The sequence below is a fragment of the Epinephelus moara genome, chromosome 8 (genome assembly GCF_006386435.1).
Source record: "Epinephelus moara isolate mb chromosome 8, YSFRI_EMoa_1.0, whole genome shotgun sequence".
NCBI classification, from domain to species: domain Eukaryota; kingdom Metazoa; phylum Chordata; class Actinopteri; order Perciformes; family Serranidae; genus Epinephelus; species Epinephelus moara.
The window spans coordinates 42,783,345-42,795,390 of record NC_065513.1 but is presented as its reverse complement, the minus strand read 5'-3'; the positions used below and the strand labels follow the sequence as shown (position 1 = coordinate 42,795,390).

Here is a 12,046-nt window from a genome sequence, read left to right as displayed (position 1 = left end):
TCCCTAGATTATGTTCACCCAGTTTCATGCAGATCGCTCAAACTTCCTAGGAAGAGATCCATTTGAAGTGTTTTTCAAAAAATTCAAAATGCTGATTCATGCTCGTCGTCCTTGTGAATAAATAAAACAAAATAGAATAGTTTGATTTTTTGCAGCCCTTAAACAAGTTTTCTTGCTGTCTGCAGTTCAGATGTAGAGAACGTGGAGGAGCGGCAGAGGTATGAGAGGATGGTGGGTGAACCTCTGCAGGCCGTTGATCCGGAGCAACAGGAGCTGTCAGGCCGGAGGAAGCCAGCATTAGTCAGGTAACTAACTAACCAACCAATTTACCGACTGATAAGTCACAGAAATAAATCACAGAAAAGTCAAGGATATTATTTTCGAGCATGTGCAGAACAGTGGTTACCAACTAGTCAGGGACAGATAAGGTGTATTTTATTCTTTCATTTCATTATAATACCCATTAACTCGTTGTAATTTGTATAATTTTATCTGGTCACCTCTAATAAACAGTGCTGTATAAGTGTTATATAAAGCAGACAGTCATGTAAGCTGTAATTTAATATGATATAATCCTTCATTGTGTTTTGTCTGCAGATCAAAGACCTTCGATCACTCTCTGCTGACTCAGGTCCAGACTGATGCAGACTCCAAGATAGAGAGGAAGAAGTCTCACTACAGCCAGGTGAGCGTTCCTTAACTTAACTCTGATACATATTTTATCACACCTATAAACATCATTACAGCACGGGGACAAATCTCAGATGGTGAGTGATAGCAGATATCAGTCCTGCTGACCCAGTTTTTATGCCTGCGTGCCGGCAGAGCTGTGGCTGAAAGCATTTTGTTTCCAGGTTGTCCGTCCATCAGTTCCATGTGAACGTGATATCTTAAGAACGCCTCAAGGTAGTTTCTTCAATTTTGGCACAAATGTGCACATGGACTCAAGAATAAAGTATTTAGATTTTGGTCGTTGAGTGTCAGAGGTCAAGGTCACTGTGGCCTTGCATCCACCTCATTCTCATGAATGCAATATCTCAAGAACAGCATGAGGGTAATTCTTCAAATCTGGCACAAATTGGCACCACATGGACTCAACGATGAATTGATTCATTTTTGGTGGTCAAGGGTCAAAGGTCAAGGTCGCTGTGGCCTTTTTTGTCTCATTCTCATGAATGTGATATCTCAAGAAGAGCTTGAGGGAATTTCTTCAATTTTGGCACAAATGCTCACATAGACTCAAGAATAAAGTATTTAGATGTTGGTCGTTAGGTGTCAGAAGTCAAGGTCACTGTGGCCTTGCATCCACCTCATTCTCATAAATGCAGTATCTTAAGAACAGTGTGAGGGTAATTCTTCAAATTTGGCACAAACATTTACTTGGACTCAGAGATGAACTGATTAGATTTTGATGGTCAAAGCCACTGTCACTGACCTTGTCTGTCTTATTTTTATGAATGCAATATCTCAAGTACACTGTTGGGAATTTTTTTTCAAATTTGGCACAACTTTTCATTTGAACTCAACAATGAACAGATCGGATTGTGGTGGTCAAAGGTCAAGGTTAACACAACCTTGCATGTGTCTCGTTCTCGGGAACATGATATCTCAAGAACACTTTAAAGGAAGTTCTTTAAATCTGACACAAATGTCCACTTGGACGGAAGAATAAGCTGATTAGATTTCCGTGGTTGAAGGTCAAAGATCAAGGTCAGTTTGGACTCACAAAATATGTTCTTGGCCATAACTCAAGAATTCATACGCTAATTATGACAAAATTTCACACAAATGTCTAACAGGATAAAATGATGAAGTGATGATATTTCATACCCAAAGGTCATCTTCAGTGTGACATCATAATATTCAGCATAAAACACTTTTCTGGCCGTTATTCAGAGTCATATCTCAGGAACAGAAGGGGAGACATTTGGTCAGATACTGAATTGGTGACTCTAATCTTGAAACTGTGCTGATTGTATGGATCTTCTGTGTGTGAAGCATCCATGTTTTCACTGACATGGATGGAGACTGTCAGAGAAACATGACTGGTGGGCGGAGTCATACAACTGCAGGGTGCTAATCTATCAGTGCTTTACTTCAATTGATAATGATGCGACTTCTGATTAAATTTGTAAGCATGTTCTTGTATTTTAACTCTGTGTGTGTGTGTGTGTGTGTGTGTGTGTGTGTGTGTGTGTTGTGTTTCAGCTTTCGAAGAGCAACTGCCAGTACCATAAAATATTTAAGGAGATCAGCAAAGAGGAGCAGCTCAGACAGAGTGAGTCTTTACTGATCACAACTGTCTGCTCCACCTTAAATACTGGATGAGGGATGAGATAATAGCTGAACATTTGATACCTGCCAGTTTTCTGTTAAACACCAGATAATAATTTAAAGCAAAGGTTCACATGGTTGTGCACTGAAATAGTTTTTGGTGGCTGTTTTGTTGGACGCCAACACTTTCTGTCATTTCTATCTTTTTTCCCACTAAACTTAAACTTAAAAAAAATAAGACTTCTTGTAGATTCCCGTCAGTGACCTGATGCTTTGTACCTGTTTGTCAGGTTACACCTGTGCTCTGCAGAAAGACATCCTCTACCAGGGACGGATGTTTGTCTCTGACCACTGGATCTGCTTCCACTCCAAGGTGTTTGGCAAAGACACGAAGGTACCGTGAACTGGGACAGAGGCCTTGTTTAGATCTGGTGATAACATGAGTTTCGGTGATCTGATCACAAGTGGACAGCAGAGACACATCGCTGTTCACACCTGTGCCTATCATGCGTCTCCAGATGACCACTGGTGTTCAGAGTTCGTTACTGCCCCGTGCACAGTTATTACATCCACAGTTTTACTGGCTGCTTGGGAGCATGCTTGCTGGTCACGTTAGCAGCTGTGGATACAGCTGCAGATATTGCCGTCAGCAGAATTTAGCATGTCTCATTTTATAGGGCAAACACTTAGTCAAACGCCTTGTAAATTAGGTTACAGAGCGTTAGTGCACCATGTCCTATACTGATGATGTAGTCCTTTACACTTCACAACTTATCCTTAACCATCTAACAGTTTGATGATATCCTACGAATTATTATTAAAAGTAATCTCAGTTTTCCATCCCAGAGGTCTTTGGCACAGAGTCCTCAGACTGTCTCACTCAGGTCTCTTGTTTCCACTTTTCCACAGTCTTACACAAAGTCTGTGTTTTGCTGATGTGATGTAATAAAGTAGTGTTATCACTTCTTTAGTGAGGTGCAACATTTACTGGGAGGGTCTGTTAAGTTCCAGATATCCCATGTCCCCCCGCCAACATGGCCGCACACTTTACACATTGCTCACACATGAGGTCTCACAGCTTCTGTACCCACCACTTCTCGAGTGGTTCTTTACCATCAGAGGGTAAACTCGTCCCTGCAGGGCTCACCTGTTCATCACTGGTGTTTCTCTGCCTCAGATTGCCATCCCAGTGATGTCTGTCACACACATCAAGAAGACCAAAACTGCCATCCTGCTGCCAAACGCTCTGGTGATCGCCACGGCTAACGACAGGGTGAGAAGAAGGAAGACTTACTTTCTCTTTATTGCTCACACATGAATTATTCCTACAAAATCCAGTTAGCTGAAGTATCTGCCTTTGTTTGCTGGTGACTTACCAGACCTCATTTTGGTCAGTCAGCACTCAAATATCTGTCACAACAACAACAACAACAACAAAGACAACAAAATTAAAACCTGGAAAACTTCTTCCTGTGTTTTGTTGCAGTACGTCTTCGTGTCCTTTCTGTCCAGAGACAACACCTACAAGTTCTTGATGTCCATCTGTCTTCATCTGGAGGTAGGACAGACTCCCCTCATGCAGGCTTATCTCTTTGTTAGCCGGGTAGAAAACCTGTATTATGAAAAAGAAAAAGACCATCATCATCACATCATTTGACCTTTTTGTTTTATCAAACACAGGAAAAATCAAGGCTGCTCGTCTTAGTTCCTTAAAGGTTGTTTTTGTTTTGAATGAATGTTTTTAAGTGCCTTTTTTAGAAGGTCATGCTGATCAGGAAGCACTGACTGTGGCCTGTGAGGCCCAGTTAGACATTCCTGATGTTGGCATTGTACATTTCTGCAAACTACAGATATGTTACATTTGCATGTTATTCTGTAGAGGATAAACTTAACATCTTAACAACGCTATCATAACGTGTGTTTATGTTTAGGCCCAAAACCACTTAGTTAGGATAAGGGAAAGAACATGTTTTTGCTTCAAAGACCCAATTTTGGGGCATAAACCCTGTTGGAAAGGCAGCAATATCTTGGTATAAAACAACTGCTTTTCGTGGCACAATCCAGCTGGAAAAACAGCGATGGAATGCTGATATGATACGTATTCGTGGTTTGCAGACACGTACCAACCATGCCAACATTTTTGTTTGGTGACTTGACTGAAATTGACCTACAGATTTTAGTCCTCTAAAATCCTGAAATTGAATTTTCCCTTAAAGCTTTGAGGTTGTTAAAACTATCTTTAATAAGCTACTGTGCATTGTGCTCTACTGTCAAACCAGCGTATGGGTACTAATTATTCCCTTAAAACAAAAGATTGCTGAGATGAATGTAAAGTGTTGTTTGCAGTTCTACTAGAGGTTGTATTCTGTTCTTTATGTCACTACCAAAGTAGAAATACCTCTGCAGATCTGACTTGGGTCAGAAGTTTGTCCAGACTTTATGTCTTCGTGATATCAACCAGCTTTTTTCCAAATGAAAACTTTTGAGCATGAAAACAAACTGTATCTGATTGTATATTATATTTACAGGAGAAGAGCCCATGCAGCAGCCCCGTCCCCTCCTCAGCTGAGAACAGCTTCAGAAGTCAGAGGTCACCTCTGTCGCCTCGCTTTCCTCTGGTAGGTCAGACACAAACTCACCAGGATCACTAGAACACCAAAACAGATTTCTTTCTGTGATGGAGACATTATGGAATCAAACATCTGAATAATAGCTGAGTCAGAGGTGAAAATAATACCATATGGTGGGTTGTTTTCAACCAACCAACCAACCAAGCATGTTGTTTCTACTCCATTCTGTTCACATCACATGAGGCTGGAGGTGACTCATGGGAGCTGTAGTTGTAAAAGGCAAACAAAATACTTGATTTATAGGGAAATTTATTTTAAAATATGGACAGAAATCCCACCGGATGAGCTGGAGCAGATGCAAACATATGTGCTGTGTTGTTGTATTTTAGTCTATAGTTTGTTTTTTACACCAACAAAACTGTATCCAAGTGTGATTGTCTTGTCAGTGTCTTCCTCTTTGACCTCCATCATCAGCCCAGATATTTTATTCAGGTTTTCCACACATTTATTTCTTCATATCAGCATAGCTCGCCACATATTGATCTTTGGAGCTGCGCATCACTCCGATCTACAAAGTACACTCTGGAATCACCTGGACCATTCATTAATTTGAAGCGCTGTTTAAATATATGTACCATTGGGTTATTCAGAGAACCACTCAGCGCACTTTGAGCACTCTGAGGAGACTGAGAGCTGAGCTCAAAGGGATAGTTCAGTTTTTTTAAGTGGGGCTGTATGGGGTACTTATCCATAGAAAATATATTACCTACAGTAGATGGCAGTCCACATGCCACCAGTTTGAAGAAGCAGACAGGAGTCCTACAAAAAAGGTAAGCAATCTACTGCTGTGGACAACAAAACATATTTTAGCAGCCAAAAAAAACAATAGCAGTTAAAGTATCAGACTTCAGCCTGCTTCTCCAAACAGGGGGTGTGCTGACTGACATCTACATTCAATGTAATATTCCGCCTATGGATAAATACCTTATACAACCCCACCTCAAAAAACTAAACTGTCCCTTTAACCTTCATGAATTCATATAGAGTGTAGAGTGTCAGATTGGAGTTACGATTGCACAAATCTACAGCTGCACATAAACTCTAATTCTATGGGAAATAATGATATTATATTGCTCCGCTTTTTCTTTACCTTATCCCTCATGCTAACGAGAGGACTGAAAACTGGATTTCTGGTGTTCAATATGTGACTCACCCACCTGTCAACATGTCGTCTGTGTGTGTTCCTGTGTGTCTGTAGAATTTTCCAGGTGTTTTCTGTGACCTGGACGGAGCAGTGAGGCAGAGGAGGCAGGAGATGGAGGAGAGCAGCAGCTCCGACTCCCAGACCCCCGACTACGACAAGATAGCAGGTATCACCAATCAAATGACCAACTGACTGACCAACTAAGCAACCTCATATTTTTTAGGATCCACAATCATGACTCATGAAATTTACCTTTAGCTGTGAGCAAACTTTAACAACTTATACTGAATTACCAAACACATGTCAACAGGCTTTAAAAATCCAGAACTTCGATTTCCCTTCTGCATCTTTATTCTTTATTTTATTCAGTTTTCTTCCTTTAGTATTTCCCTTCCATCCTCTTCGACCCTCCTTCCTCTGATTATGCTCACAAGACAAACATACAGTGGTGACATCACAGTTCCCAATACTGTTCACTTCCTCCTGTCCCCTTTATGTCATTCATCGCTGCAGTGGGCATCGAGGATTATTCATTACACCTGTGAAAAGCTCAGGAGCAGAGATGAATGGTAGAAGGATGTAATGTAACACCTGGACATCATCCACTGTTAAACAACGAGGAGAGAAAAGAAAAAAGGCCGTTGTGTCCTGTTACACAGTGGAGTTCATTTACCAGCTGACCCTACAATACCAAATAGAGCCAGTGTCTGGCTAAAGGGCACTTCAGCAGGATTATACCTGCTTAAAGTCAGGTCGAACCCTGGTTATCCAGATAAAAGTCTTTTTATTCACAGTGCTTTCTGTGTCTCTGCAGAGTTCCCCGTTCCTCAGTTTCTGGATGTGTTGAAGCACACAGACGGTGCAGCTCCTCCTGAACATCCAGACCATCAACAACACAAAGTCAAGAACCAGCATCAGAACCAGCATCAGAACCAGCAGAGCTCAGACAGCAAGCAGCACGACACCCACCGCACCGGTATGAATATTGTCCTGTCTGCAGTGTTAGTACAAGATCCAGTCTGTAATCCTCCAGCTGCATATTTAACCCAGGAAAAGAGCCAAACTGGACTTTATGAGTTTGTATCCAACAGTCATCCAGTCTGTCGCTTATATTCTGATCTCACAGTCCAGCAGATGACAGGCTGAATGTTTTTATAACCCCACGATATTTGGGTTTATGGTTTATTATTTTGGAATGGTAAAGACACAACACGATGAAACAGAACTTTAGTGAAAATAAAACAAAATATAAACAAACAAAAAATATAATAATAATAATAATTATTATTATTATTATTATTATTACTATTACTACATAATAAGTGAAGTTTATTTTATCGACCTATAAAAAGTATTTTTTTCTGTTTGCAGGCTCACAGATGGTGATCGACAGCAGAACTCTGAAACCAGTCTCTCTCAACACTCTGCTGTTTGTCTACCTGTTTCTGTGAGTCATTCATTCATTCATTAATCCATCCATCCAACAATCCATCCATCCATCCATCCATCCATCCATCCCTCCATCCATCCATCCATCCATCCATTCATTCATTCCAAAATTACTTCATTCTTTCATTTGATTCTTCTACGTTTTCGTCAGTTATTCAGTCTCTTGTTCGTCTGTCAGTTTGATCAGTCAGTTAATCACTTAATATCCATTCATCCTTCCATTCAGTTGCATATTCATTTATTCATTCATCTTTATTTAAATTTTCATCACTTTATTTGCACACACGATGAATTCAGTGACTCATCATGTCTTTATTAATTTGTCCGCTTGTTCATCTAATTGTGTATTCATTCATTCATTCATTCACTCATTCATTCATTTTTTTCAAAAATTAATCAGTTAATTCCATTCTGCTATGATTCTTCTATCAATTTTATAACAATTTATTTGTTTATATTAACAGATTCATTTCAGTCACTTCATGTGTTCATCCAACTGTGTTTTCATTCATTCATTCATTCCAAAATTACTTTATTCTTTCATTTGATTCTTCTACTTGTTTTCGTCTTGTTCGTCTGTCAGTTTGATCAGTCAGTTATTCACTTAATGTCCATTCATCCTTCCATTCAGCTGCATATTCATTTATTCATTTGTATATTAATGATGTATTTATTCAACTTTATTTAAATTTTCATCACTTTTATTTGTGCACATGATGAATTCAGTGACTCATCATGTCTTTATTAATCTGTCCGCTTGTTCATCCAACTGTGTATTCATTCATTCATTCATTCCAAAATTACTTTATTCTTTCATTTGATTCTTCTAGTTGTTTTCGTCAGTTATTCAGTCACTTGTTCGTCTGTCAGATTGATCAGTCAGTTATTCACTTATCATCCATTCATCCTTCCATTCAGTTGCATATATTCATTTATTCATTTGTATATTAATGATGTATTCATTCATCTTTATTTCAATTTTCATCACTTTTATTTGCACACATGATGAATTCAGTGACTCATCATGTCTTTATTAATCTGTCCGCTTGTTCATCCAACTGTGTAGTCATTCATTCATTCATTCATTCATTTTTTCAAAAATGAATCAGTTAATTCCATTCTTCTATGATTCTTCTATCAATTTTATAATTCTTTATTTGTTTATATTAATAGGTTCATTCATTAACCTTTATTTCAATCAATTCATGTGTTCATCCAACTGTTTTCATTCATTCATTCATTCATGAAATGTTTCATTTAACATTGTACACATTTAGTCCACATTATTGATGAATCTAAAAATGCACTCATTAACACATATTAACCTTCATTCACACGTTCACTCACTTCTCTAAAGTTTTCACATCTTTTCATCCATCCAGTATTTCCCTTCCTCCCACTGATTGTGTGTTTATGTGTGTGTTTCTGTCAGGGTGTGTGTCCTGGTCTTGTCTTCCTGTTACCTGGCCTTTAAGATCGTCTCGTTGGAGCAGAGACTGACGACGCTCGGCTCCATCACTGAGTTCACCCACCAGGAGTGAGTTCACAAGAGTTCTGGAGAGACAGGGAAAAACAAACCTGGAAAACCTGAGCTGGGAAAAATATTATTATATGTTATGTTACTTGTTGAAACACCTCACCTGGCAGCTGCTTCACATTTCCAGATCGTCACAACTTTAAAAACAGCTGCAAATTTCCCAAATTTAGGGTTAAGTATGGGACCAATTTGTCGCTGTGTCACAGCAGCAAAATGAAGAACAGTAACATGTGCATGATATAAATGTGACACGTACAGTTTTATAGATCAGATCCGGCTGACTGCAAAATACAAGATTATATGATTTTGCTCTTCATTCATATTTAATCATTTATATCCATCAATGTTTGTTTTTTCCCTCAGAAATGACTTTCTGCGAGGGAGTGACGTGAACACGGAGATTTTCTCTGAACTACTGACCATCAACCTGATGAAGCTGGAGAAGGTCAGTCAGTCTCTCTGCGTTTCCAGCTTAAATTTAAGAGGAAAAAAAGTGAATTTGTTTCTGTTAAAGAGGCAACAGACAGCATCTTTTCCTAAATATATCATGATGAAAATAATGTGGGTTGCACAGGGTAGTGGCCACAGTAAAATCAGACTATCAGCGTTTACATAGGTTACTTAGTGGCTTTGCAATCTTTGCAATAAGCTTCTGCCACCGGGGGCAAAATTTCGCAGAAAAAATCTGCTTTACAGCAGGAAACGCATCATGTATTGTGAAATTGGTGGGTCAGCCAATCAGGGACTGGAGCTGGTCCTTATGAGGAGTTGGGCATGAGATAGTTGAGTCACGAGCACAATGGCAGACGGACAAAGTTTGGAGACAAGTGAAAAACGGCCTAGCAAAAGAAAAGGAGCTCCTCTGTGTGAGGAGGCAAAGAAGAGCAAAAAGGAGAGTGATAAAAGAAGAGGAAAAACAAGAGTAAACCTCAGTCAGGCGTTCAAGAGATGGAGGGAGCTCCGTGACCAAAGAGGCTTCAAAACCCATGTCCAGCTAGCTTTCTTTCTAATGGATCAGTAAGTAACACGGCTAAATGTTAGCTAGACCAGAGAGGACTGTACTGTACTGGCTGCTAGTTCATTCCTAGCTGGCCAGCATCGCAAATCGCCGCAACCAGGGAGCGGGTAGCGAGTGTTGGTCGGCTGACATCCTGGTTGCCATTCTACGGCAGCCCTCGGACAGTGATACCCCCCTCCCTTCCTTCTGTTCTCTTCTCACGGAGGCAGCTATCCACGGACATCGCCCAGCTAAGTTACGCCCAGCTAAGTGAACACTGGACTTTGAGGTATACTGGTGGCTTTACAGCCTACATTTTATTGATTATCTCTGATCCTCACGGTCAATTTGGTCGTTGCGACAGTGCGATGCAACACCGCTGACACTAGGTGGCGCCAAGCTAAAAAAAAAAAACCCGAATCCTATCTGTTGCCTCTTTAACGTCCCTAAATTCCCTCAAAATTTCTTCTTAGTTTAGTTTTCACACATAAAAAGTCATGTTGGGGGAAATTCAGAGATTTGTTGGAGTTTGTCTTGAGCCAGAAGTTTACAAAAACCTCAGAAGACTGTGATTAAATCATGTTGAAAGCATCCTTCAGTTCACTCTGCTGCAGAGGGACTTATTTTATTTTTAACTTCATAAACCCAACTGCACTAAATTAGATGGAGGGTAAACTTGTCCAGGATGTTTTTTTCCTTCATCACACTTTGTGTCAGAAACAGAAAGCGTCAGGACAAAGTGTAACCAGACGCTCGTTGCTGTTAATCAAACATTTATAGTCAGTGATCTATTCGTAGAGAAGCATGGACGTCATCTGTAAGAAGAGCTCGTTTCTCATCCGTCAGTCGGCACCGTGTGTGAGTCTGAGCTACATTAACATTTCAGACTGACTCTCGTCTCGTTACAAACACACGGCAGCAGGTGACGGCAGTTTCATAAGAAAAGGAACTCAAAACAGTCCACCTCTGCATACACTGAACCTGGCTGCAAATATTATGTATTAAAAATCAAAGCCTAATCAATTGAATATGAGAAAATGTATATTTATTCTAGAGGAAGGAGGACTCAAATGCAGACACACACAAAGCAAGCGGGTCGGATGAAGGGACATATACTAGAGGTGAAGATCAGGGACAGGTTACAGGTTGGCAGCAGAATGACAGTCTGAACAAACAAATCCAAGAGGGACGCGACAGGTGAGCAGGTCAGAGACAGGTAACTAAGAAAGGCAGGAACAGATCAGATACAGATCAGATAGACACAGGTACAGGTTCAGGTTCAGATGGTAAGAACGCAAATGCAGAAGTACCTAGCAAAGAGCAGACGAAGATGTGCTGGTATAAATACTGCAGGGTGATTGGGGAATGAGAAACAGGTGAGCAGGTGGCTGCAGGAGTCAGGTGACTGCTGGAGAAAGTCTGAGGACATCTGGTGGAAGGATGAGGAAGCTCAAGTCTGGAGAGTTCCTAGGAAATGCATGAATGAATAATAGAGGTAGTAGAAATAAACCTCAGTGGGCTGAGACAGAAAACAACAAGGAAAGTGAAGCACAAGTTAATAAATAAATAAAACAGGCTACATGAAATAGTTCCAGCACCTAACTCCTAAAATCACAAGCTGTTGTTTTAATATTTCTGTTTGTGTACAGATTTCACAATTAAGATGCAACATGTTATAAGTAGGCTTCAAGATGGTGGTAGGAATATTTCTGAACTTTGAACAGAGCCAAGCTGTTTCCAGTCTGTACGCTAAGCTAGGTTTTTCACCTCTGAATTCCAGTGCTGGGAGCGATACCAGATTTCAGGAGCTTGTGGAACTTCAAATATTGACCAATATAAACATCCATTCTGTCATCAGGTCATACAGCAACATACCTGTGATTTTATTTTATATATCTTACTATATGATGACAAAAACTCTGTGTGTGTGTTCCACGTTTTTCTCCTCACTGACTTGGTCAATCCATGTGAAATTTGGCACAGTGGTAGAGGGTCATGGGAGGATGCCAATGAAG

General features: G+C 40.1%; 1 protein-coding gene across 2 annotated transcripts in view; it reads left to right on the top strand.

Annotated features, from left to right (window-relative positions):
- The window catches only part of LOC126394552 (GRAM domain-containing protein 2B), a 24,858-nt gene that overhangs the window by 10,595 nt on the left and 2,217 nt on the right, over positions 1-12,046 (top strand). For both annotated transcript variants that reach the window (XM_050051427.1, XM_050051428.1), the window contains exons 2-13: positions 186-305; positions 598-685; positions 2,209-2,278; positions 2,565-2,668; positions 3,452-3,547; positions 3,761-3,832; positions 4,803-4,892; positions 6,103-6,214; positions 6,863-7,024; positions 7,420-7,495; positions 8,930-9,034; positions 9,398-9,479. In XM_050051427.1, coding sequence (XP_049907384.1) covers positions 186-305; positions 598-685; positions 2,209-2,278; positions 2,565-2,668; positions 3,452-3,547; positions 3,761-3,832; positions 4,803-4,892; positions 6,103-6,214; positions 6,863-7,024; positions 7,420-7,495; positions 8,930-9,034; positions 9,398-9,479 — 1,177 coding nt within the window. The remainder of the gene's footprint in view (positions 1-185; positions 306-597; positions 686-2,208; positions 2,279-2,564; positions 2,669-3,451; positions 3,548-3,760; positions 3,833-4,802; positions 4,893-6,102; positions 6,215-6,862; positions 7,025-7,419; positions 7,496-8,929; positions 9,035-9,397; positions 9,480-12,046) is intronic.